General features: G+C 38.5%; 1 protein-coding gene across 1 annotated transcript; it reads left to right on the top strand.

The window, feature by feature from the left end:
• Window positions 1-453: 453 nt before the first annotated feature.
• Window positions 454-27,556, top strand: CREBL2 (cAMP responsive element binding protein like 2). Its single transcript, XM_045465721.1, has 4 exons — window positions 454-773; window positions 20,077-20,274; window positions 21,692-21,836; window positions 24,430-27,556. The coding sequence occupies exons 1-4, from the start codon at window positions 759-761 to the stop codon at window positions 24,432-24,434; spliced, it is 363 nt and encodes a 120-aa protein (XP_045321677.1). The 5' UTR covers window positions 454-758; the 3' UTR covers window positions 24,435-27,556.
• The last annotated feature ends 395 nt before the right edge of the window (window positions 27,557-27,951 follow it).

Raw genomic sequence — 27,951 nt, forward strand, 5'->3', positions numbered from 1 at the left:
GCCATATGGTAACTCTATGTCTAATATTATGAGGAACTGCAAATTGTTTCCCAAAGCAGCAGCAGTACCGTGTCTTACTAGTTTTTTTGTTTTTGTTTTAATAAAGAACCTCGAGGGTTTTCCTCGGTATCCCTAAAGAGGGTCCGCTCCCAATGCTCCTCCTTCAGGGGCGCCTCTGCAGGGCCTCAAACTCGCGCCACGGGCGCCCAGAACTCTGGAAGTCCAAAAGAGCACACTGTTGGAAACGTAGTCTGATCTCCTGGCTAGCCCCTCCTCCGCCGCGTTCAGAAGCAAGAGGAAAACAGACGCCTTGCTGAGGCTATGTGGACATTGTAGTTTTCTTCCTAGTCAGCCTTGCAGACGGTGCGTTAGGGAAAACTACAATCCCCAGAATGCCGCCGACTACGGCAACTGACGAGGCCATTCCGCGTGCAGTACTCCCGCCCACCCTCCCGTCCGGGCGGCTCTCCAGGGAGTCTGTAAACACACCCAGAGACTGTCATGGAGGGGGAGGAGGAGGCGGCGGCGGCAAAGGGAGGCGTTTTGGGCCGCCTCCAGGGTCCGCTCTGTCATTCCTGAACTGGTCCCTCGTCCCCGTGACTGTGGCCTCAGGGAAGCGAACTGTTAGGCGAGAGGAGGAGACAGTCAGAACCATATCCCCTTCTTCCCCCGGGGCGGGGGCCGGGCCCGGCCAGGCCGGCTGAGCCGGGAGAGGGGAGGGGGAGGGAGCGCCTGGCCAGGCCGGCCTGTCCGCCGAGATGGATGACAGTAAGGTAAGTCCTGTGGTTTGCACGCGCAGCTGCTGCCGCCGCCGCCGCCGCCGCCGCCTGCTTGTCGCTAAGTGCTAGACTCGCCGCTGAACCTCAGCTTGGTAGCCTCGCCAACACCCGGGAAACACCTGCGTTAGACATCCCTGCGCCTCCGGTTGTTACCCCCTGTACCCAGCCAGAAATTCAGGGAACAGGGGGCTGTGTTTTTCCAGAAAGGGCCTTCTCCTCTGGAAATTTTTCACTCCCCGGACAAGCCTGTTTGTCAGCTTTTCCAGGTAGCGCAAACCCTAGTCCTTGACTTGCCTAGCGAGATAAGTGAAGAAACTACCGTGTTTTCTCTTTTTGCCTTCCCCGGCCCTCTCCCACACTTTCTCCGGTGTGGAGACCTTAATTAGGGCACCCTGAACCAGCCCTATTCCCCTTGAAGGTTCCCCTTTCTTCTCTCAGGCTCCCTTACTCAATGCCCCATTCATATAATCAGTTCACTCCCCCTATGAGCTATTTTCCTGTGGTTGGTTGGAACACTCTGCAAAGCTCCTGTTGCTATTCGTCCAGAATCTAACCTCCTCTAGAAAGCCTTCTCTAGGAAAAGTAGTGAATTCCTTCTTGGTAATGTATCTTAATATTCCACTTCCATCCGTCTTTTGCCATTAAAAAAAAAAAAATCACGTATCCCTATGATTCTAGCAGGCATTATTCATAATTGGGTAATTCACATAGTTTATGTATACCCTGTCTTTCTGTCTATCTACATTAGTGTTGTCCAGTTTTATTTCATGAAGATATAGGGATGGTCAGCTCATTACTCATCAGCTTACTGATGTTCTGGCATGTTTAAGAAATTGGACTTTTTTTTTTTTTAAGGACTCAGACTGCTAGACTTTGCCAGTCTTTGAAGTAGAAGTTACTCCTCTTTGCCTTTCAGAGGTCCTACTTTCCACAGGCTCTGGCATACTGCTCGTGCTAGCTTTTTCCTTTGTTTGGGTGCTCTTGTCCCCCTCCACTTAACCAGTAACACTTTGCTGCGGTCACATTTTTGTTTCACCCATCCTTAGAATGAAAACACTTCTCGCTTCTCTGTGCTGTTTGCGTTAGTCTACATTATCGCCTCTTCCCGTTCTTGCAGAAGGCTCTAAGAAAAGTGATAAATGAAGGGAAAGCCCACTGCAGTACTCTGAAATTGAGACTCACCTAGAGAAACAGTTTGCTTGTGAAGTAGCAAACCCTAATAGGAAGTGATATTTCCAAGACAGAAAGAGGGAGTTCTGAAAGTTTTCCAGGAACATTAGAAAATGATTTTCCATAAAAGTCTTGCTAGCTTGACTGTTCAGTATTGATTTTGAAAGTAAATCTGAATACCGTATCCCTTCTCTTTTGTAGAAAATAATGTTACAGCTCTTTAAGGATGCTGAAATAACATTGTTCTTTAATTTCCTTAATTTGAGGCTCTCACAGTATATTCTACATAATTTTTAGTTTACTTTTCAGACCTTTGAAACATTTGATAACTTTCTCAAAGTCGTTGGTAATCTCAAATTAAGTCCCAAGAAAAATACATTGGATTTTGAGTTATTTGACTTGCCTATAAAATCACATTAGGAGTTATTTCTAAAACTAGCAAACTGTGGTGGAGGGTATAAAATTGTATTGTTTTCCCTAAAAGAGTGAAGTTAAATTTGGGGGGTAGACTATCCATAATTTATTTCCTATAGGGTTCACAGGGAAGCGAAACGAACTCAGTTCTCATTCTTTTTAATTGATTGTTTTTATGAGAGTATTTAGAAACCAGCAGTTTCTTAAATCTTTAATGATCATGCAGAAGGAAATCCCTTCAGAGGTCTCTGGATGGATAGTGCCTCTGTAAATACACTACTTTCACTTTAAGTACATATCGTAGTTGTGGATGAGTAATATTTAAATGCCATGTACAGCAAGACTGGACCGCTCTTCCAGCAGTCAGGCAGTATGAAACAGCCCTTAAACAAGTCTTTGGCAGCTCCCAGGCCTGCCTTTCTCTGTGCTCTAGTTGTTACAGTCCTGCAAAATTGTATTTTCCTCCTAGCATATACATGTACTTACACACAAAACACATTTCCCCTCACATTATGTTTAAGTGATGGAGTCTCAGGTTCCCTTTTTTCCCGTATAAGGGAAGGTGAGAGTTGGGGCCTGGAATTGTGGTGACAGGAGGGCAGAAAGGATGACAGACCGGCCAACAGCAAGGCCAGGGGAACGGGAAGAGGATGAAGTGGGCAGGAGCTGCAGTTCTAGAGAGACAGTATTTGAATGAGCAGGTCAGGAGAAGACGATGATGATGTGAGGACCTCCCTTTAAAAAGATTTTGTATTCTGAGTTGTTTTCATCAGTGGCAACGAGTGAGTGTGCCAGGAGCTCTCCACATTCTGCCGTCCAGCTTTCTGGAGTCAGAGTAGGACAGATTTGAATGGGAGTGCAGCTTTGCCTTTCAACCGACTAGCAGTGTGCCTGACACAGCATAGAGTACTTGTTAATAGTGACTGAAGGAAGTGGGAACAGAGTGTCATTAAGGAGATTGCCCTGACGTACCTGGGCTTTGTTAATCCATGTGCTCTATTGAGCCAACCACCCAGAGTATACAGACAATGGCAAATAGCAAAAAGAAAGCAAGAGATAGATTGGGCATCTAAAAGTGGGGGCTTGGGAAAGTGTTAAGTAGCAGAGATCGAACACTGACTGAGTAGATCTCTACTAAGCTAGTTGGGAAGGAAAAATCTTGGCTAATTAACCTTTCTGAGCTTCCATTTTATCTGTTAAATGGCCAATACCTTTTTCACAGGCTTTGTTGAGGATTAGAGGTACTACATTATCATAAAGCATTGAATACAGAGTCTGACATATAGTAAGCACAAAAAATGTTATCATTACCAAGGAGTGACTTCCTTGGTAGTTGACACAGTGCAGTAGGTACCTGAGATGCTCATTTTAGCAATTCTTAATTGCACGCTGTTGCATAACATTTGGAGCCATGTTTATATTTATACCTACACTACCCTTGCTCCTAACTATGCCCCCAATGGGACAGGGCAATGGGATGGGGCTTGAAATGAACTTAAACTCTGCATTTAACTGTCAGATTGTGAGAAAGATAGTCTCCTGAGCCCACCTGCATGTCTACTAGTAAAAAGTGCTTGTTTTTATGAAAGCTTCCTCCTGATCTGCTGCATTCAATTACAAAGAAAATTAACGTATGTTATTTTCAGAGGCTTTGATCATAGAAGGTTCTTACTTTTTATTTTACATTTGACTTCTATGTTTATTGAATGAATGACTAATATAAATTGAAATATCCTAGACTAGATATGTTCCTGCCTCAGACTAAGCTGGTAATAGACTACCATATTATGTTGCCTGACAGTTTAGGGCACCAAGCTTCAGTTGAGTGACTGACAAGAGAGTGGGTCAGACACTGGCCACAATATGCTAATATGGATACTGTTCTCCTTCGTTCTTCCTGTCTACCTGTATTACACACGATTTTCTAAAAATGAGTTTTCTTACACCTTCCTTACCTCTTAGGTAAGAAGACAAGGTCTTCTGTTCCATTCAGTTCTGAGTAGTGTTGGTTCTCACAAAAATTTTAACTTGGCCAAAGAATCTCTTTGACATTCCTGGACCTGTCCTTTGGCCCCTGAAGTCCCTCCTATTGACCCTTTATCCATCTTTTGCTACAGTTGGAACCACCTTCCTTGAGCAGTGCCACAAAACTCAGACATTCTCTGCTTATTCTTCCGTCCTCTTCATCAGTGCTTTCCACGAGACTAAAACAGTAAGAGCCAGCTCATCTACTAAACAAATCTCTGACAGATTTAATGTACCTTCCTTTCCTCTCTAGGCTGCCTGCATATATTTTTTTAAGATTAAAAAAAAAATGTTTAAGTTTATTTATTTTGAGAGACAGAGGCAGAGAGAGAAAGAGTGCACAAGCAGGGGAGGGACAGAGAGGGAGAGAGAGAGAATCCCAAGCAGGCTCTGCACTGTCAGCACAGAGCCCCATGTGGGGCTCAAATTCAGGAACCATGAGATCACGACCTGAGCTGAAATCAAGAGTCGGATGCTTAAACAACTGAGCCACCCAGACACCCCTATACTGCCTGCATATTTTAACTAAGGTACCTCAAAAGATGGTATAACCCTAAGGAGCCATTTTAATACTACAGAAACCAGCTGAAATCTAAGTTTACACATCCTTATTTAGAACAATTCACTCTCCTAAGGTTTTCAGAAAAGTCTGTTTATTCATTAATTCATTAAATATTTGTGGGACACATAATATGTAAAGGCAGTGTGCTAGACAGAGACACAAAAGTGATAATGTTTATAACTATTCTTGGAAACTTACATTTCAGTGGGCTAAGCAGACATAAAGAAAAATAATTACAATATAGTGAGGTAAAAAATAAGGGCAATAGAGGTAAAGTGCTTTGGGAGCGGTAAGAGTAGATGCCTGTACTAAATAAAGCATATTGCACTGAATAAGTACTATGGTAGAAGTTAGAGCAGGAATTAAAAAATTTTCAGTAAAAGGCCAGATAGTAATTCTTTGCTGGCCATGTGGTCTCTGGTGCAATTACTCAGCTCTGCCATTTTAGCACAGAAGTAACCATAGGCAGATTTAATGACTTGGTGTGACTGTGTTCTAATAAAACTTTATTTACCAAAACAGTCAATAGGCTGGGCTTTGCTTTCCATCAGGGCTGTCATTTGCTGACTCCTAAGCTAGAGCATAAAGCATAAGTAAAGGTGTAGGCAGAGATAAGGTTGGAAAAATAATCTGGGGCCAGATCATGATATGCCTGGCAAGTTAAGCTAACACATTTTGGTCAGTATTTTTTCAAAATGTGGAATAAAGAAACACCTGCTGACCCAGGATCTTGGGAATAGGGCGTGGGAATCTGAATTTTAATTAGGCTAGCCAGTTGACTGGCTCATATGCTTGCCGAAGTTTGAAAACCAAGGCTATAGATGTTGGGGAGCCATCAAAGGATTTTAAAGCGGAGGTGACAATATCAGATTTGTGTTTTTAAAGGAAAAAATGCTAATGGCTATATGGAGAATGGATTAGGGTAAAGATGTAGGAACCAGCATAAGACTAGAGGCAGAGGGCCCGATTAGGGAAGAACATGGATTTTGGCATATAACCAAAGACCAGATCTCATTTCTACCACTTTCAAGCTGTTATGATTTTGAACAGATTATTTAATCTGTTCCAAACTGAATTTCTTCACTGGATGGATTAATAAAACTTTAATGAATTATTGTGAGAATTAAATGTAATAATAGTTGACCTTTGGGGCACCTGGCTAGCTCAGTTGGTAGAGTATGTGACTCTTGATCTTGGGGCTGTGAGTTGAAGCCCCACCATTGGGCGTAAAGCTTACTTAAAAAATGAACAGTTGACCCTTAAGCAACATAGGTTTAAACTGCCCAGATCTACTTACACGTGGATTTTTAGAAAATAAATATAATACTGTAAATATATTTTCTCTTCCTTTTGATTTTCTTAACATTTTCTTTTCTCTAGCTTTATTGTAAGATTACAATATGTAATACATATGACATACAAAATGTGTGTTAATTGACTATGTTATTGAGAAGGTTTCCAGTCAACAGTAGTCTGGTAATAGTTAAGTTTTGCAGGGTAGTGAAAGTTACAGATGGTTTTTTGACTGTTCGGAAGTTGGCACCCATCACCTTTGCATTGTTGAAGAGTCAGCTGTATATATGTGAGCCCATATCAGAAGAACTTAGTACATCACGGGTTCTCAGTAAATGCTAGTCCTTTCTGGCCCCTCATCAGTTTAGATTGCTCGTAAGAAAGGCCTGAGCTGAAGACCATATTGAGGCTATTGTAATTTGGGTTGTGGTTGATGTAGCATGCATAAAATCCTTCAAGGATGAAGAATGTGGACAGAAGAGAGAGCTAAAAAGACAGAACCCTGGACTAGAATGATCAGAAGAGGCTGAGGAACAGAACTCCGCAAAATAAAGAGGGTTAGTGATCCAGGAGAACCAGAAAAAAAAGGGGGAAGGCAGTTCTGCCATGTATCTAAGGGAAGAGAAAATTTTAAAGAGGGGACTTTAATATGAGATGCCACAAAAAAAGTCAAACAGCAAAGGTGGGGTTGGGGAGGAGTATCCGTTCTATTTGGAAAATAGGGGATTATTTATGATCCTAGCAAGAGAATTTTCCCTGGAGTGATAGGGTAGAAGCGAAAATGTAGCGGTTGAGAAAGAGGTGGGCGGGGGAAGCAAAGGCAGTTAGGTATAGACCCGTTCCTAGTGAGTCAGTTTGTAACAGTTTCAGGCATTGCTGAAATCTATGTAGTATTATATTTAGCTTCAAACAGGCATAGGTGTTGGGAGAGGAGAGGCAGGAGTTAACTCTCAGTTCAGAGAGGCCTACTTTATCTTCTTTCTCCTTCCGTTGACTAGAAAAACTGGCAGAAAGGTTAGCAGCAGGAAGATGTGATTAGACTTTTGTTTCTGAAGATCTGGTAAATAAAAGGCCTAACCCACAGCTGTGAAGGAAGTTACGGGAGTCTTAACACCAAATGAAAATGCAGCTACCTGTTTTTTCTTTAAAGTGGTAAAGAGCAGTAGCTGGGTACATTCCTATCTATCTTATTTTTCTTTAATCAGTTGGCGATAACTTTTCACTTTATGTTTTAAAAAGAGTGAAGTGAACCCCCTTGCTATTTTTTGTCTTTAGCTGGGGCTGTTGCTGCCACTTCATGTACATGCAATAATCCTCTTAGACTTACTTAACAGCTTGAAACTTTTATGAGTTGCCTTAAGAATTAGAGCATTAGGATGTAAATAAGTGCAAAAAGGGTGGTAAAATAGTTAAGAGTTCTTCATTGGTTTTTCAGATTTTATATCCCTTATGAGGGAGCTTTTTTTTTTCTTTTTCTTTTTCTTTTTTTTTAATAGCTTCTATAAGTTGGCAGTCCTGATAATGACATCAATTTAAGTCAGTTTTGAGTAGTCCTAATTTTTCTTTGCATTTATTCATTCAATTATCAGTCTTTTAATAAATGCCTCTTAAATTTAGCCTGTCTCAGGGCTGGATACAGTGGAGATTGGGAAAGCAGAAAACACAGCTTTTGTGCCCGAGCAGCTCAGGTTACCTGGAGGAGATAGAACTTAAATCTGTGAGGCCACTAAAAAACAAACAAACAAAAAGCAATATAACATATAAATTCAGTGTGTTCAGTATATGTTCCAGACATTTGGAGAAGAAAAATGACATATGGGAAGACGGTGATTGTCAGGGAGAGCTTCAGAGAAAGAAGGCTAGAGCTGATCCCCTAACCAAAGAAAGCATAACATTTGCCATTCTGGATGGTAGAGAGGTGGAGGGAACATTTGGAGAAATGGTGATATTGAATAGATGGGAATGGAGGGGATGAGGCAAGGTCCTAAGGAGGCATGACTAGATATGATTCCCCTTTGGGGAATAATGAAAGAGAAGATTGCCTTGGTTAGCAGGAGCCTGGATATAGTGGGCTGACTAGTGGCCCCTGAAAAGAAATATCTGTGTCCTAATCCCTGGAGCCTGTGAATATCACCTTATATGGTAAAAGTGAATATTACCTTATGGGGTGGGGGGTGGGGGGGGGAGTGTGATTAAATTAATGGTTTTGAGAGGAAGAATTTATCCTGGATTATCTGTGTAGGGCCTAAATCCAATGACAGGTGTCCTCCTAAGAGTAAGGCTGAGAGAGATTTGGCAGACAGATATGAAGGTGGTGTGACCACAGAGGCAGAGATTGGATTGACGTGGCCACAAATGAGGGCATGCTGATAGTTCCTAGAAGCTGGAAGAGGCAAGGATGGATTCTCCCCTGTGCTCTCCAGAAGTAGTGCCATCCTTCCAGACTCTGGCCTGCAGAACAAACAGAAAGAATACATTTCTATTGCTTTCATCACCACCAAGTTTGCGGTAATTGTTAGAGCAGCCACAGGAAAGTGATATAGTGGATATAGTGACCTAGTAAGCAGTGCTGAGTCAGAGGTCTTCTCTTGAGCTGGACAGTGACTTGGCCAAAGGGAGTTTGTTCTTTCTGTAATGATCAGATACTGCGTTTTTACAATGAAGGAAAATACACCAACGTTATTTTAATAAACTGAAAAGAAAGGTTAATTTGGTAGCTCTTTGCAGGATGGATTAACTAGGAAGGTGGGAGTGGAAAAGGAGAGATGGTAGGGAGCCCTACTGAGAACTTATTGTGATAATCTGTGAGTAGAGCTCTGACTAATATAGGCAGTAGGAGGAGAGAAGAAGAGCTAACTCAGATTTTATAAAGGAATAGATTGGCATGACTTCAGTTGGTGGGTATGGAGAGCCACAATAGTAGAGGGAGATTTCAAGGAAGCATAAAATGAGAAAGTTTGTTAGTTAACCTCCTCACCACCACCCTCCATCAAGTGCCTAATGCCACAGTGAGCTGGAGTAAATGAAAGATATATGGCATTAATAGAGCAGTGCCTATAAAGCACCTGTCAGTTTTCGAGCCTTTGCAGGGCATGATGTGATCAAGTTAATGAGTCCTACCATGAAATCTGGAGGGGAATAGTTATGCTTATGATAGTGAGTTACCTTTTGACAAGTTGCTATGATGCAAATCAGGGGTCTTAGGTCCTAGACCCTGCTCTGACACTGAAATTCTCTGAACTAAAATGTTGCCATCTATAAAACAAAAAGAGATCACTGTGCATATCTGTGTGTGGGTATGTGTGTGTATACATGTATCCTTCTACCACCATCACTCCTGTATATCCTGATATCCTGTCTTTTATTATGTTATTGCTTTTTTCATGTCTTCTGCATCTTATGAGTCTATATACTTTACAGTTTAGGACCCTATGTTCTTATATCAATATTCCTGGAGTTTCACAGAATTTGGGGACATGGCAGGTGTTCAGTAAATGGTTGTTGAATAGAGGAAATAATTTTCCCCTCTTTACCTGAAGAAGATGGCTTTTCCCTCACTGAAATGGTGTGAAATAACATGAGATAACAGGCAGAGTGCCTCACTCAAGGCCTTGTCCATGGTGAGTGCTCTCTTCCTGCATACTCCAGTTTGGCCTTGAGTTTAAGTGTTTGTTGTTAGCTCCTAAAAAGCTAGAAGTAAAATGATCCAAGAATCTTTGGAATAGGGTTTAATCTGGACACTGGCGCCTTCCTAATAAGAACCCCTGGAGAGCATGCAGCTCCTCTTTCTACAAAAGTTAAACCTGTTGACTGGGAAGCCTGTGCCATCCACACTCAGGCCTTTGCAGGCTAAGTTCTATTTTTTCTCTGTAATGGTTAAATTTAGAATTATCAGGAACTCCTTCTTGGCTAGATCCAGTCGTTGTATGTTAATTCTCAGCCTTTTTAAGCTCCAAAATTAGAACCCTTATGCTTGACCCCTCCCCTCTGTAATATTCTTTCTCCTCATAAGCTTGTGTCTCTATGCCACATTGATTCTTCCTTTTCTATTATTCTTTCCGCTTTTTAAGGTTCACGTATTTTTTTTAATAACAGCTGTCTTTTTAAGATAATGCCTTTATTGAAAAATAATTCACATACCATAAAATTCATCCTTTTAAAGTGTACAATTCTGTGATTTTTATTAGTACAGTTGACGCTTGAACAACATGGGTTTGAACATGTGGGCTCACTTACATGCAGATTTGTTTTTTATAAATACAGTGCCATGCTATAAATGTATTTTCCTTATGATTTTCTTTTTTTTAATTAAAAAAAAATGTTTAATGTTTATTTATTTTTTGAGAGAAAGAGAGACCGAGCATGAGTGGGGGAGGGGCAGAGAGAGAGGGAGACACAGAATCTGAAGCAGGCTCCAGGCTCTGAGCTGTCAGCACAGAGCCTGATGCGGGGCTCGAACCTATGAACCTTGAGATCGTGACCTGAGCTGAAGTCAGATGCTTAACCGACTAAGCCATGCAGGCACCCCATCCTCATGATTTTGTTAATAATACTTTCTTTTCTTTAGCTTACTTTATTGTAATAATACAGTATATGATACATATAATACACAAAATATGTATTAACTATGTTATTAGTAAGGCTTCCAGTTAGCAGTAGGCTATTAAGAGTTAGGTTTTGTGTGGAATTGTGACTGCTTGGGGATCAGTGCTCTTAACCCTTGCATTGTTCAAGGGCCAACCGTACATTCACAGAGTTGTGCAATGGTTACTGCTATCTTCCCAGAACATTTTCATTACCTTAAAAAGAAACCCTTGTAAACAAACTGTGGTATATCCATGTAATGTAATATTGTTTTTTTTTTTTTAATTTTTTTTTAATGTTTATTTTTGAGAAGAGAGAGACAGAGCATGAGCGGGGGAGGAGAGAGAAAGAGGGAGACACAGAATCAGAAACAGGCTCCAGCCTCTGAGCTGTCAGCACAGAGCCCAACGTGGGGCTCAGACTCACAGACCGTGAGATCATGACCTGAGCCGAAGTTGGACACCCACCGACTGAGCCACCCAGGCACCCCAGTAATGTTATTAAGTAATAAAAAGAACTGAACTATTAAACCACAAAAAGGCATGGCGGAACTTACCTGCATATTGCTAAGTGAAAGAGGCCAGTTTAAAAAGGCTGTCTACCATGTGATTCCAACTATATGACATTATGGAAAACGCAAAACTATAAAGGTAGTAAAAAGATAAATGGTTGCCAGCATTTTGGAGGAAGGAAGAAGGGGTGGGACATGGGATTTTTAGGGCAGTGAAAATATTCTGTATGATACTTTATTGCAGATACATGATATGTGCATTTGTCAAATCCAGAGAGCCATACAACACAGAGTTGGATTTATTCCAACACAGACTATGGATTTATTCATAACATATCAACGTTAGTTCATCAGTTATAGTGAATGTACTACACTAATGCAAGATTTTTTTTTTTTAATTCAATGTTTATTTTTGAGAGAGGGAGAGGGAATGGGGGAAGGGTGGGGGAGTACTGAGGATCTGAAGCAGGCTCTGTGCTGACAGCAGAGATCCATCCCAATGTGGAACTTGAACTCACAAACCACGAGATCATGAGCTGAGCCGAAGCTGGACACTCAACCAACTGAGCCACCCAGGCACCCCTACAAGATGTTAATAATAGGGGACGCTGGGGGATGCCTGGATGGCTGAGTCAGTTAAGCGTCTGGCTTTGGCTCAGATCATGATTTCACAGTTCATGGTTCGAGCCCCACGTAGGATCTGTGCTGACAGTTCTGAGCCTGGATCCTGCTTCAGATTCTGTGTCTCCTTCTCTCTCTGCCCTTCCCCTGCTCATGCCCTGTCTCTGTCTGTCTCTCTGTCTCTCTCAAAAAAATAATGATAGGGGACACTTGGAGAGTGGAGAAAGAGGAGATATGTGGGAACTCTCTACTTTCTGCTTAATTTTTTCTAAACCTAAAACAGCTCTGAAAAGCAAACTATGTTAATTTAAAAAAGAACAAAAGAAACACTTTAGCAGTCATTCCTCATTCTCTCCTCCCCTGCCCTAAGCAATTACTAATCTACTTTTTATCTCTTATCGATTTGCCTTTTGTGGACATTTTAGCTCCATGGAATCACACAGTATGAGGCCATTTGTGTTTGGTTTCTTTCACTTGGCGTAATGTTTCCAGTGTTCATCTGTGTTGAACCATGTACTTCATTCCTTTTTATGTCTGAATAATGAATGTTCCATTGTATGGACACACCACATTTTGTTATACACTCATCAGTTGATGGACATTTGGGTTGTTTCCACTTTTTAAAAAGCTATCATGAAAAACGGTACTATGAACATGCATTGTACAAATTCTTATGTGGTCATATGTTTTCATCTTTTGGGGGGATATACCTAGGAGCAGAACTGCTGGGTCTTATGGTAATTCTAGGTTTAATATTTTGGGGAACATGCAAATGGTTTTCCAAGGTGGCTACTATTTTATATTCCCACCAGCAATGTATAAGGGTTCCATTTCTCCACATCTCCACATGTTATTGGCTGTTTTTTATCATATAACCATTCTTGTGGGTATAAAGAGGTATCTCTTGGCCTTGATTCACATTTCCCAAATGACTAATGATGTTGAATGTTTTTCATATGTTTATTGGTCATTTATATGTCTTCTTTCGAGAAATGTCTATTCAAATACTTTGCCTACACTTTAATTGGACAGTTTATCTTTTTGTTGAATTGTAGGTGTTCTTTGTATATTCTGGATACAAATACCTTATCATACGTATGACTTACAATTATTTTCTCCCATTCTATGTGTTGACCTTAATGGTGTTCTTTGAAGCATAAAAAAAATTTTTTTTAATGTTTATTTACTTTTGAGAGAGAGCATGAGTGGGTGAGGGGCAGAGAGAGGGAGACACAGAATCTGAAGCAGGCTCCAGGCTCTGAGCTAACAGCACAGAGCCTGACGTGGGGCATGAACATGCCAACTGTGAAATCATGACCTGAACCAAAGTCGGATGCTTAACCAACTGAGCCACCCAGGCGCCCCTGAAGCACAAAATTTTTAATTTTGAAGTCCAATTTTTTTCTTTTGTTGAGTATGCTTGTGGTGTCATATCTAAGAAAAAGAAACTGTGGCCTAATCCAAGGTCACAAGATTTATCTCTATGTTTTCCTTTAAGAGTTATTGTGGCTCTAACATTTAGGCCTGTGTTCTATTTTGAGTTAATTTTTTTTTTTTTAATTTTTTTTTTTTCAACATTTATTTATTTTTGGGACAGAGAGAGACAGAGCATGAACGGGGGAGGGGCACAGAGAGAGGGAGACACAGAAGCGGAAACAGGCTCCAGGCTCCGAGCCATCAGCCCAGAGCCTGACGCGGGGCTCGAACTCACGGACCGCGAGATCGTGACCTGGCTGAAGTCGAACGCTTAACCGACTGCGCCACCCAGGCGCCCCTTGAGTTAATTTTTGTATATGACATGTTGTAGGAGTCCAACTTAATTCTTTTTGCTTGCAGATATTCAGTTGTCCCAGCACCATTTATTGAAAAGACTGTTCTTTTCCCGTTTCTCTATTGTTGTGGCACCTTACTGAAAATCAGTTGACCATAAATCTAAGATTTATTTCCAGATTCTCAATTCTTTTTCATTTTCATTTTCATGTGTCTACCCTTGTGCCAGTACCACATTATCTTGATTATTGTAGCTTTCTAATAAATTTTGAAATCAGTAAGTCAAGCCCTCCACCTTTTTGTTTTTTAAAATTGTTTGGCTATTTGGGGTCCCTCTATTACCATATAATTTTTTAAATTATCTTGTCAATTTATGCAAAAAGGCAGCTGGTATTTTTTAGAGTAATCTCTACACCCACTATGGGGATCAAACTCATGACCCCAAGATCAAGAGTCAAATGTTCTACCAACTGAACCAGCCAGGCAACCCCAGCTGGGATTTTGTTGAATTTGCAGATCAATTTGGGGGAATATTGTCATCTTAACAATATTAAGTCTTTCAATCCATGAATATGGAATGTCTTTCTTTTTATTAGATCTTTAGTTTCTTATAATGATGTTTTGTGGTTTTCAGTGCATACGGTTTGCAGGGTTTTTTTTTTTTTTTTTTTTTTTGTTAAATTATTGCTAAGTCATTCTATGAGGCCAATATTATAGCATGTATCAAAACCAGAGATACCATAAGAAAACTATAGACCAATATGTTCTCTGAATATAGATGCAAATACCCTCAATAAAATGCTGTTCCTTTTTTAAATGTTTATTTAGAGAGCAAGCAGGGGAGGGGCAGAGAGAGAAGGAGAGATAATCTCAAGTAGACTTCGCACTGTTTGTATAGAGTCCGACTTGACCTGGGGCTTGATCTCATGAACCATGAGATCATGACCTGAGCCGAAATCAAGAGTCAGATGCTTAACTGACTGAGCCACTCAGGTGCTCCTAAAATGTTGTTCTAAATGGTATGTTTTTATGCTATTCTCAATGAATGTCTTTATGATTTCATTTCAGATTGTTCATTGTTCAGAGCTAATTTTTGTTTATAGATCTTGTCTCTTGCAACCTTGCTCAACTCATTTATCAGCACTAATAGTTTTTTGTGGATTCCTTAGGATTTTCTACATACAAGATCATACCATCCTCAAGTAAAAGTAGTTTTACTTTTTCCCTTCCAGTATGAATGACTTTTCTTTTTTTTTTCTTGCCTAATTGCTGTGGCTAGATCCTCTAATACAATACAGTGTTGAATAGAAGTAATGAGAGAAGGCAAAGTCCTTGTCTTTTTCCTGATCTTTGGGGGGAAAGCTTTGAATATTTTACCTTTAAGTGTGATATTAGCTGTGGGTGTTTCATAGATACCCTTTATCAGGTTGAAGAAGTTCCCTTTATTCAGTTTGTTGAGTGTTTTTTGTTTTTTTTTTTTTTTTATCATATGAGGGTGTTAGATTTTGTCAGGTGCTTTTTCTGAGTCTTTTGAGAAGAAAATGTAACTTTGGCCCTTTTTTTCTTTTGAGATGATCTATTATTACAGTATTTGATTTTTGGGTTGTTACACCTACCTTTATTCCTGTGATAAGTTGCACATAGCTATGGTGTAAATCCTCTTTATATGTTGTTAGATTCAATCTGCTAGCATTTTGTTGAGGATATTTGCATCTATATTCAGAAAACATGTTGGTCTGTAGTTTTCTTATGGTATCTTTGGTTTTGATATTAAGCTAATAATGGCTTCATAGAATGAATTGGGACATGTTTTCTCTTCTGTTTTTTGGAAGAGTTTATACAAACTTAGTGTTAATTCTTTAAATGTTTAGTAGAATTCACCAGTGAAGTGACTTGGACTTTTCTTTGTGGGAATTTGTTGTTGTTGTTGTTACTAATTCAATCTCTTTATTTGTTATAGGTCTATTCAGATTTTCTATTTTATCTTGAGTCAGTTTTGCTACTTTGTGTCTTTCTAGAAATTTGTCCATTTCTTCTAGGTTATCTTGTTTTTGGCATATAATTTTTCATAGTATCTCATGTAACCATTTCTATTTCTGTAAAGTTGATAGGGATGATGTCTTTTTAAGTCTTTTTTTTTTTTAACCCAGTCTTTTTATTTTTAAGTTTATTTATTTTGAGAGAAAGAGTATAAGCACAAGCAGCGGAGGGGAGGAGAAAGGGGGAGAGAAAGAATCCCAAGCAAGCTCCACACTAACAGCACGGAGCCCAACACAGGGCTTGAATCCCACGACCCCAAGATCATGACCCGAGCCGAAATCGAGTTGGATGCCTGAGCCACCCAGGCGCCCCTCATCTTGACTTTAGTATTTTGAATGTTTTCTCTTGGCCAGTCTAGCCAAAGGTTTGTTGATTTTGTTGATCTTTTTGAAACTTTTGGTTTCATTGATTTTCACTATTGTTTTACCATCCTCTATTTTATTTATGTCTGCTTTGATACTTGTTATTTCCATCAGCTTGCTTGGGATTTAATTTGTTCTTCATTTTCGAGTTTCTTAAGGTGGAAAATTAGGTTATTGATTTCAAATCTTCTTTTTAGTTTAAGCATTTACAGCTCCCTCTGAGCACTGCTTTAGCTGCATCTCATAAAGTTTTGGTATGTTGTGTTTTCTTTTCATTTCAAAGTAGTTTTCTAATTTCCCTTGTGATCTCTTCTTTGACCCATTAGTTACTTAGGAATGTCTTTTGTCTTTTTATCTGCCATATTTATTAGATAGTTATTGCTGTGTACTAAGAATTATATGACAGTCCCTGGTGCTTACTTTCTAAAAATCAGAACATCCAGTTTTAGCTTGTCTCAATGGAGAAAGTGTTTATAAAAAACAGGTAGTTAACAGAAAAGTAGGACCTTCACTCTTACTTGCTTATAATAAACAGACTTGAACATTTTAAACATAATAATGAAGACAGATGTGGTATTGCAAAAGCCCTAGTGAAATCTAGCATCTCTACTATTTTACCTTTGTGTAATAAATTCTCTGGAGAGTAAGAAAAAAATCAATGGCTGGCAAGTTTCTTTATATGAGAGCTAGGGAGACAGACTTTCTGAGTGTTTCCCTTGGGGCTTCCTATTTCCAGCTCACAAATGTGTTTGGGGGAGGAAAAAGAAGTAAAATGGGTAATGGATAAAGAGGTTCCACTGTTTTAAAGACAGCTATTTATATTTTCATGTGGCTCTATGTCAATAGAAATAAGACTAGAATAGAAAAAGCTAAATCTTATATTATTTTCATAGTTTTCTTTGGAGTTTGTGTTGGTGCATAAAAATCAGTACTTTTACTTAGCAACATTAATGTGCTTCCTCACAGAAGAAATAGGAGAGCAAAGGGACAATATGGTTGTCACTGAGTTTGTGAAAATTTAATGAAAATTGGTAAGAATGATTTTTGGCCAGAGATATTTAAGGAATTTGTGAGACTGATTTCAGTTTTAGTTTCTGGTTCCTTTCACTAACTTCTCCTAAGCTTCCCCTAATCATTATGGCTTATGAATATATGAAGTTCAGTTGTTAAGGCAAGTAGTCTACTAACCCACATTTGTATAATACCTTTTTCTTTACCTGGTGCTTTTATACTTAAGACTTACAGTAATCCTGCAATGTACCTCTCTTGAAAACTGGTATACTAATCAGATTTTAGCTGACACCAAAAGCTAAAAATTCAGTCTACCATTGAGGAAAAATTAAACATATGGTTTTAACGTAATTTTACAGGAGGTGACATAAAATACAGGAACCCTGGATTCATTTACTCTGGTTTCTAATTTAAAAAAAGGTAGTGAAATAATTTTACTATCATGAAAACTAAACAAAAGGATATAACTTTTGTTTGATTTTTATGACCGTGCTCAGTTTGTTTCAAAAATCATTGAAGTCTCTTAAGTACACTGTGTCCTCTTGCTGGCTTCTCAAAGGCAGCCTCTCCTGAATTAATTAAAAACAGCAATATTCAAGGTATTAGATTACAGTGTTGTATGATTGACGATTCACTTTACTACATAAAGAATAGATATGATTATCATTTATGTCTCTGTAGACTCGAGTTTATGCTGTAAATATATTGCTTTTTAAAAACTGTAGCAATAGCAAATATACTTTGTTTTAATGTAGGATGATTTCAAAATATTTTATTAAAATTGTGCAGTTTCCTGAGGTGTATATTATTATGTTGGAATAAAAACATGGTGTATGATATAAAAAGCTTAAAAGATCTGTTTTTGAAAAGTTGAAACTAATTTGGGAGTACTGAAGCAGCTAGCTTTACAAGAGTGGTGGAAAAGAAAGTTTTTTCCCCAGAGTCTTGGAGAATTCAGTCTCATTTCAGAGCTGCCTTATAAAATGCTTGATGCAGTGGTTGGCCATCATGTTATATGACACAGGGTCTGGTCAATGTGGTTCATTCATATTTACAGTTTGGTTTTCAACCTAACCATTATACTTAGTAATGATCTGATCTTTATAGGGTATTGGGCATTGTTCATGTGTGATATTAATAGTGATTGCAACAAACAAGCAAATGAGAGTTTTTATACCCACATGAATATTGCGTTTGAGTTTTGTTACTGGGAATGCTTCTACTTTTTTTTTTAAGAGTTTTTTTTTTTTTTCTTAAGTTTATTTATTTTGAGAGAGAGAGAGAGAGAGAAAATGAGCAGGGGAGGGGCAGAGAGAGGGAGACAGAATCCGAAGCAGGTTCTAGGCTCCATGCTGTCAGCACAGAGCCCAACGCGGGGCTTGAACTCATGAACTGTGAGATCATGACCCAAACCGAAGTCAGATGTTTAACCAACTGAGCCACCCAGGCGCCCCTACTTTATTCCAATGATTTGTCAGTATTTGAGTTTTGCGTCTTCTCTTTTATAATTGCCTTTAAAGCCTCAGCAGTATTCCTCAGCAGTATTCCTTTCAGAATACTGAAGTTATGACATTTTTATTTTCTGACATCTTTATTTCAGAAAGAACTAGACATAATTCAGAATTTTGTCAGATAAAGTAGATAATCTGAGGCCGACTGTATTGTAGCTTGTAAGAAACTAGCTCTAAAAGCACTTTCCCAAAAAGCTGTTCTTTGGAATAAATGTAACCCCTTTCAAGGTAATTGCTTTAAAGAAAATTTATTTGATGTACAAGTTCAGGTTCGTGTATTTAAAAAATCATCACATTTACCTCATAGTTACATCTTGTGTAAGAACTTGGGGAGGTTCCAAAGCTAAACAATGAAGAAGATTAAATTACTTTGCTAGTCACCAAAAAATTGTGCCTGTGCAGGTAAATGAATAGCAGAGATATTAAAAAGATGTCTTATGACCAGTGGGAGCAAGTTGAAATCTCCTGAGACAGTCTAAGGTTATAATTATAGGCTTCTAAAATCAGGAGAGAATTATCCTGAAGATGTCAGGGACTTCTTTGTGTTCCTTTGGGCTCATCAATGTTGAAGAGGGAATTCATAGCCAAATTTCTTAGGAAATATATATGAAATGTGTATATATATGCACACACAATTTTTGTACAAATTTTATGTTTTTTTCTAACTATAAATATTTAGAAATAATAAAAAATATAGACGAGAGAAAGCTGTCAAAGAAATCCTCATTGAATTTTTAATAAACATCCTTTCTTCTATGTGTTGTTTTATAAGGTTGAGATTATACTGAACTTAAAATTTTTAAATCTTTTTTTTTAATGTTTATTTATTTTTGAGAGAGAGAGAGACAGAGCGTGAATGGGGGAAGAGCAGGGAGAGAGAGAAAGAGAGAGAGAGAGAGAGAGAGAGAGAACCTGAAGCAGGCTCCAGGCTCTGAGCTGTCAGCACAGAGCCCGACATGGGGCTCGAACTCTCAAACTGTGAGATCATGACCCAAGCCTTGATGCTTAACCGACTGAGCCATCCAGGCACCCCTATAATTTTAAATATTGATTTTTCTACCTATTATTTTCACAAGTCAGAAATTCTTTGTGAACACAATATTCAGTGGCCATCTTTTAGATTGTAGCATCTAGCCATACATGGTTCATAAAATTTACTGTTAAATGACGTAAAGTTTATCATTGAAGAAATAATGAAAACTTACAGAATTTCTTCTCTCACACTCATAGTATTAGAAGTATCAGAAAGAAAACAATAACATGAAGCAAAGACTCATGAGGCATGTCATGGGATTATGCTTTCTTAGTTTCATAGGCTTCATTTATTATTTGTAAATGTTTTCCTTGCTAATGTGCAGCCATAGTCACTTTCCTAGAAACAGAACTGAGAGAAAAAAACCATTTCTTCTCTCTCTTGCCGAAGGTGGTCGGAGGTAAAGTTAAGAAGCCCGGCAAACGTGGTCGGAAGCCAGCCAAAATTGACTTGAAGGCAAAACTTGAGAGGAGCCGGCAGAGTGCAAGAGAATGCCGGGCCAGGAAAAAACTAAGATACCAGTATTTGGAAGAGTTGGTATCCAGTCGGGAAAGAGCCATATGTGCCCTCAGAGAGGAACTGGAAATGGTAAGAAAGTCTGCCAGTAAACACCTGAAAAAATCAACCTAAGCTTAGTAGTCAAAGAAATATATATTAAAATATGAAGGTACCAATTTTCACGTATGTGTTTGACAAATACGGGAAAGAATATTAGTCTGTTAGCCAAGACGTAAGCAAGGAAGCAGTTTTGCATAGTAGCTTGTGGGAGCAGAATGTGCCTGACTATTTCACTGAGGGATTGTTTTTGAAGGAAAAAAATGGAAAATAACACAAATGTACAATAATAGGGGATTAGTTAAATTATACTGCATTCAAAAATTGGACTACTTTGCAGGCAGTAAAAATCACAATGCACATGTATATTTACTAATGTAGGAAGGCATTTACAATATATTGCTAAGTGGAAAAAGCAATATAACAATATGTAATAATATGCATAGTATATATACCATTTGTGTTTCAGCATATTGATTTATTTATTTGTCATGTTTTGGTCATTTATTCATCCAGACTTTGGGTGGTGGCTGTAGAAATGTAAAAGAGAATAGAAATCTCACTATAAGCTCAGGGGAGGAGGTGACAGGTTGGAGACGAGAGAGAATACTACTATGATCATCACAAAACTAGGACCTCAGCATTTTAAATGGTAAGAAAATAAGGTTGGGGTCTGATGAGAGTCCAGATAAACACTATTGAATAGATTTAAAAATATATATATTGAATTTGACTCCTGCTGCCAGTTACTTCTTACCTTCTGCAGTGGAAGCTACTTGAGGGCATGATCTTTGAACTGACTGATCTTTGTATACGTCAAAGTCCATACTACACAGTGTGGCAGAAAGCAGATGTTTAGTGAATGTTTATGAAAGAGAAGGGAAATTATAAAATTATTTATTTTAGGAGTAGAAATGATAATGTGACAGCAAAAAGAGATGAATTCTAATTAGTGGCACACTGGGAAGAGAGAATCTTTTAACCAGAGGAGCCTTCTTTTTTTTTTTAAGTTTATTTACTTTGAGAGCGAGAGAGTGGAAGCAGCGGAGGGGCAGAGAGAGCAGGAGAATTCCAAGGCTTCACACACAGCACAGAGCCCAATGCGGGGCTTAAACCCACAAAACAGCCAGATTATGACTTGAGCCGAAGTCAAGAGTTGGATGTTCCACCGACTGAGCCACTCAAGCACCTCCCCAGAAGGGCCTTCTTAATCTGAGCACTACCCACAGTTTATCACTAGAAGATTCAGCAGCAGTTTCCTACCCTCTTCTGAAAGATGGCAGGCCTCATACATGTCCTAGGTTATAAACAGGAAATACAGTGGAGGGATAGGATTCCCATCAGCCAGTGTGACCTCTAGTTATGGGAGTTTTTCTGTCTGGGATTTCCACCCCTGGTTCCTGAACTCTGACTAGTAAAATTTTACTTAAATATATTTCACATATTTCAGTACAAGCAGTGGTGCATGGCAATGGACCAAGGAAAAATCCCTTCTGAAATAAAGGCCCTACTCACTGGAGAAGAGCAGAGCAAATCTCAGCAGAACTCAAGCAGGCACATGAAAGCTGGGAAGACAGATGCTAACAGCAATTCCTGTGAGTACCATGAGTGGGAGAGTTTATATTTAGAGGAGCATTTTAAGGTAGGGTTTCCATTGACCACTTTCCTTATGTCATTAAATAAAATGTTGATGTGATTTGTAATATACTAATAAGCAAGTGAAATGGTGTTAGATTCTAAATATTGAGATGAATTTTACATGGGCTCGATGAACAGCAACTGAAAAATGTATGGAAAATTTTTAAAGTAAACTTAGTCCATAAATGGGAGTATACATTCTAGTTATTGTTAATAAGAATTTTATTTGTATTTTGATTTACAGCCTAAAGAATCCTTTCACTTACATTTATCTTATGTTTTTCCTCCAATGATTGTGTTAAGGAATTACACTTTTTATTTTGTAGATGAAGAAATAGCAGAGGGGTTGGTTAAGACGCCCAGGGTCACACAGCTATAATGGGAAGAACCTGTCTTCACCTAGTCCAGGCTGTATCTAGTACAGGAGCCCATCATTGCAGGGTTTTTTTTTTTCATTATGGTGAAATTCATATGAAATTCATAAAATTAACCATTTTAAAGTAATAATTCAGAGGCATTTAGTACAATCAGTGTTGTACAACCACCACTTCTATCTAGTTAGAAAACATTTTATCACCCCAGAAGAAAACCCTGAACTCATTAGGTAGTCACTTGTTCTTACTCCCTCCCTCCAGCCCTTGGCAACTTGTCTCTATGGATTTACCTATTCTGGATATTTCATACAAATGGAAACATACAATATGTGACTTTTTGTGTCTGGCTGTTTTCACCTAGTATATTTTCAAGGTTCATCCACACTGTAGCATATATTAGTACTTTATTCCATGTTATGGCTGTATAATGTTCTGCTAGGTATGTGTACCACAATTTATTTGTTCATTCATCTGTTGATGCTTGCTTCTCCCGAACAGTATGATATGAAACATGAGTGTACAAGTATGTGTTTGAGTACTTGTTTTCAATTCTTTTGGTTATATACCTAGAAGTGGAATTGCTGAGTCTTCTGGTAATTTTATATTTAACTTTTAAGGGAACCACAAATTGTTCTCCACAGTGGCTGATGTATTTTGCGTTCCCACCAGCAGCATATGAAGCTTCCCATTTCTGTACATCTTGCTAACTCTTTTTATTTTCCCTTATTTAAAAAAAAATTATTTTTAAGTAATCTCTACACCCAAATGGGGCTTGAACTCACAACCCCGAGATCAAAAGTCGCATGCTCCACTGACTGAGCCAGCTAGGTGCCCCTCTATTTTTAAAAACTATAGCCTTCCATCCTAGGATGTGAAGTAGTAGCTGATTGTGGTTTTGATTGGCATTTCCCTAAAGACTAATGATGTTGAGCATCTCTTCATATGCTTGTTGGCCATTTGTATATCTTCTTTGAAGGAATGTCTAAGTCCCTTGCCAAGTTTTAATTGAGTTGTTTTTCATTTTGTTGTTAAGTTGTAGGAGTTTATATTTTTCCCGGATTCCAGACCTTATCCCATTCTGTAGGTTGTTTTTTTCACATTCTTTTTTTTTTTTTTTTTTTAAGTTTATTTATGTTGAGAGAGAGAATCCCAAGCAGGCTCTGCACTGTCAGCACAGACTGATGCAGGGCTCACTCTCACGAACCATGAGATGATGACCTGAGCCAAAATTAAAAGTCAGACGCTTAACTGACTGAGCCACCCAGGCGCCCCTTCTCACATTCTTGATAGTGTCCTTTGGTGCACGAAACATTTAAATTTTGATGAAGTCCAGTTTATCTATTTTTTCTTTTGTTGTTCATGCTTTGGGTGTCATATGTTAACAATCCATTGTCAAATCCAAGATCATGAAGAACCTTACCCCTATGTTTTCTTCTAAGAGTTTTATGGTTTTAGCTCTTATATTTTAGGTCACTGATCCATTTTGAGTTAATTTTTCTATATGGTATGAGTTAGAGGTCCAACTTAATTCTTTTGCATGTGAATATCCAATTGTTCCAGGACCATTTGTTGAAGACACTGTAAAGATTTTATAATGAAGATGTCATGGATTGGTTTCTTTATCATTGTGATTGCTTTGGGAGCACTTTGAAACAGTTATAAGAAAATGCTGTAAATTTTTTATTTTTTAAAATATTTTTGTAAAAGCGAACGGTTTGGTTTTTGATAGCTTTTATTACATGAGGTAACATTTGTTTTAATCTAAATTGAATTGGGGCGCCTGGGTGGCGCAGTCGGTTAAGCGTCCGACTTCAGCCAGGTCACGATCTCGCGGTCCGTGAGTTCGAGCCCCGCGTCGGGCTCTGGGCTGATGGCTCAGGGCCTGGAGCCGGTTTCCGATTCTGTGTCTCCCTCTCTCTCTGCCCCTCCCCCGTTCATGCTCTGTCTCTCTCTGTCCCAAAAATAAATAAATGTTGAAAAAAAAAATTAAAAAAAAAATCTAAATTGAATTAATGAAAAAAAGCCAAATCAGCTCATTTTTCTTGCACTCTGTATTTTTAAAAAGCCTTTCTGTAGATCCTAAACAAACAAAAAATTCATACATTTTAAAACAGATTAAACAAACTTCATTGACTTACAAACATTCTTACATTTGTAACTATGATTTATTTTTTAGGGTGAAGATTATATAAAATGATGAGTAGCTGATTGAAGCCAATATTCTGATTCCTATGGAGGATGAATGGGCAAGATTGTACTTCTTGGCTCCATTTACTACCTACTGCTCAGTAGTCATCTCTGTAAATCTGCAGTTTCTACCAAAATGTGTGATCATAGATCCCAAAGGATTTTGCTTTAACTTTCAACACTTAGAAAATTTATAAACATTCAGACCTGTTCTGGTTGGTATTGCCACCGGTGGCAGTTAACATGTTATAATGCTTGAAAACACAGGAGTAGAGAGAAGTGGGTGAAGATTGTATTTTTGCACCTTAACTCCACATTGCTTTATTGGTTAATTTATATTCTTTCCATGTATTTCATGTCATTGTATGTGTATGTATGTTTAGGTGTCACCTTCTTTTATGTTTTTGACTGCCCTACAAAGAGAAACCAAATGGGCTGATTATTAAGTTCTCAGCCTTAATGGACCTAATCTTATTTGTTTATATTTACTTGAGTAATGTTTATTTTCTGCATGAACCATGATTTCTCCTGTGAGCCATTCCAGCATAAGCTGTGAATATGTATTAACAAATATATACAGTTCTATTTTTATAATCCATAATGATATGCCTGTTTTGAATAATGTACGTGTTAACAAAATCCATCAGGAAAGCCCTCAAGACAGCCTCTATTTAAAACTTTCGTTGCTGTCTTCTCGAACTATATTTATAAAAGTTTGCTAGGGCCTAATCCATACTTGGAGAATAATTAGTCAAATTTTCTTTTTAAGCAAGAAGTAACCCTTTAGGCATTTCATCAGCATACACCATCTTGACAACTTAGAGAATGTATGTATGTATGTATGTGTTTCTATTGTATGTCTATATATGTATGTGGGGAGGGTAGGAGTGAATGTTCACACACATTTCCTTGTGTAGTCAACTAACTCGGACACTTTTTCTAAAGAAAATAGGATGAAATTAGCTGCTGAGATCGAGTTTCTGCCTCAAGAGATCTGGAACAAAATGAGGGAGAAATTGCTAGTAGATCTAATGGCTGTAGGCATAACCAGAACACTTAGTTTCTCCCCTGACATGAGCTTCGTGATGAATGTGTTCTGAGCCAGGAAGAAACACACTGTGGGTGTGCCTCTGGTTCGGCCCTGACCGTGTCTACACTCTGGAATGAAGCACTGAGCTAGAGTTGTCACAGCACCACGGCCAGATGGCCTGGTGGGAGCACAGAACAGCAGAGTAGTTCTTTTCAGCTCCGGTTACAGCTACATTGACCTTCTTCCTGACTACCCAACAGAACAATGGCTGAGGAATCAAGCTCATAATATTTTACATGCAAATAGACTAGGTATCTTTCAGTTTCCCCAGTGAGACACCTTATCACTCTTTCTTCTCTGTCCCATAGTTAAATCAGGAATTGTGTTCTCTGTTGCTGCTAAATTATAATTGTTCTTTGCTCTACCGAGGCAAATATTTGGCTTCTACACAGTATGTTTTGTTATGAAATGGCAGTTTAAGAGGAGGCATCATACTCCAGACTGAGGTGGAACAAGAGATGGACCACATAGTTTCAGATTACAAGGTACTCTCCCCTCTGCTCTTAGGCCATGTTTCAATAAAGTGCTTCCCCTTAGCCTACGTTCCTGAAGATCTCTTGTGTGTAGGTTGCAAACTCAGATCTAGTCTAGTCCTGTGTGACTACTGATATACCACTAGCCCAACCTGTTGGGTCTCTCTGTGTTTTGGAGGACTGGGGGTTTAAGAGTATTTAATGTCTTTCTAGGATCACAAATATAGATAGATTGAGGATTGTTAATATCCAGACCTTCAGAGTTTAAGTGTTTTAAATATAGTGTTCAGATTGTAATGGGTATGGTTTTGCCATCTGGTCTACTCAAATGTATATTTTTATTTTGCAAAACAACCCAAGATTTACTACGTGTTGCTTTTTGTTCAGTACCTTTTGAATTCCCCAGAAGAGTTGTTTTCAAAGCAAACATTCCAAAATGAATGTGGCTCTTCAATGGAATGTCTCCATTGTGCTTGAAGTATTTCTTCTCTGGTTGTAATTTTAAAGTACAGGGTCATTTGAGCTACCCTCTGTCCCCACCCCCAGTATCTTTACAAGAGCAGTGACTTTGTCCTCAGGTAGAGGATGTGTAATTTTGGATGAAAGTAAATTACAACTTATATAAAGTTTATTCCTAAACCTATCTTTTTGGTATTTTAAAGTAGATCATACCAAGACAAAGTTTCTTGGTCTTAAAAAGGAATGTTTTGATTGCTTTGGGTGTTGTGCTGGCTGCACGCTTTGGCCACTTGAAGCATGTTAATAAATGTCACTGATTAAAACAGCTGGAGCATTTATTTTCCCATTCCAGTTAGGAAGCAGCAATACTGAAATCCTAGCATCTCTCACTTTCTGTAATGACAACATACAGGCTGAGAGAGAACAGAAGAGGGGGAGAGAATCACTGAGCTCGGTCCCTCTGGATCAGCGCTGTTCTTTTTGCTCCCTGAGTAAAAAGAGTAGTGTTGTTGTTGTTGTTCCCAAAGAAAGGAAGGTAAGGGGAAAGTATATATTTGTGTATTTAGACCAGTCATATTCTGTCATTAACTTAGCATAGACCTGCCATATATTAGAGCAACTGAATATAAGATGGAATAAGTTTGGCCAGGTCACGTTTTAGGAGATAGTTGATGTTCTTAAATTTTTTTTTCCATTTCGTCTAAAACCTGTCTGTTGTATCTAAATCAGAATCTGTCTTACTGCAGCAAATTCATATCACTGTTTTTCAGCTACTTGACAGTATTTATCAGCATCACCATTTAGCATTTTATTTCATCATCTTTGAATTATGATAGAGTTGATTTGGCTCATTACAAAAAGCATAGGTTTAAACTGGATTTACTTTTAGTTCAAACAAAGGCAAAGAAATTTAAAACATCAATGCTATATTTCACAAGAAATCAGTTGCATATTATCAATTACATATTTAGTTTTGAAAGAGAGGAAGATTATTAATCCATGTGGTATTGGGGGGCATTGAGGGTATTTTCTTTCTCTGAAGAGCATTGTACAATTATATTTTTATGAAAAATAAAATATCTTCACCAGAGAAATCTCAAGTAGTCTGTTTCGCAATACTGAAATATGTTTGTGTGAGCACAGAACAGTAAAAAGAGTGAGATTTAGGCAGAAGCACTGGTCTTGGATTCATTTTTTGAGTCACCTTGAATTCTTTGATCTCTCGGCCTGTTTCTATAAAACATCTATAAAAAGGGGGGAGGGTAACTTTCACAGAGTAACTGGCAGGGTAAATAGGAGATATGAGAAACTGCTTCTTAAGTAGTAAAGAACTATATTAAATTTAAAATATTAGCATATGCCTGCATTTGACTATTGTAAGGATTTAAATCATGGAAGATAAATATATTTAATGAGCTGGAATTTAAACATGTAGGGTTGTAGGTATCACATTTCTGAAGTCTTTTAAGCTTTATCACTATGTCTATCC

Source organism: Leopardus geoffroyi, chromosome B4 (assembly GCF_018350155.1).
Source record: "Leopardus geoffroyi isolate Oge1 chromosome B4, O.geoffroyi_Oge1_pat1.0, whole genome shotgun sequence".
NCBI classification, from domain to species: domain Eukaryota; kingdom Metazoa; phylum Chordata; class Mammalia; order Carnivora; family Felidae; genus Leopardus; species Leopardus geoffroyi.

Excerpts from the sequence above, each read along its gene's own strand:
- CREBL2 (XM_045465721.1), top strand. Across the intron at positions 20,275-21,691 it reads TCAGAGAGGAACTGGAAATG|TACAAGCAGTGGTGCATGGC; the intron begins GTAAGAAAGTCT and ends CACATATTTCAG.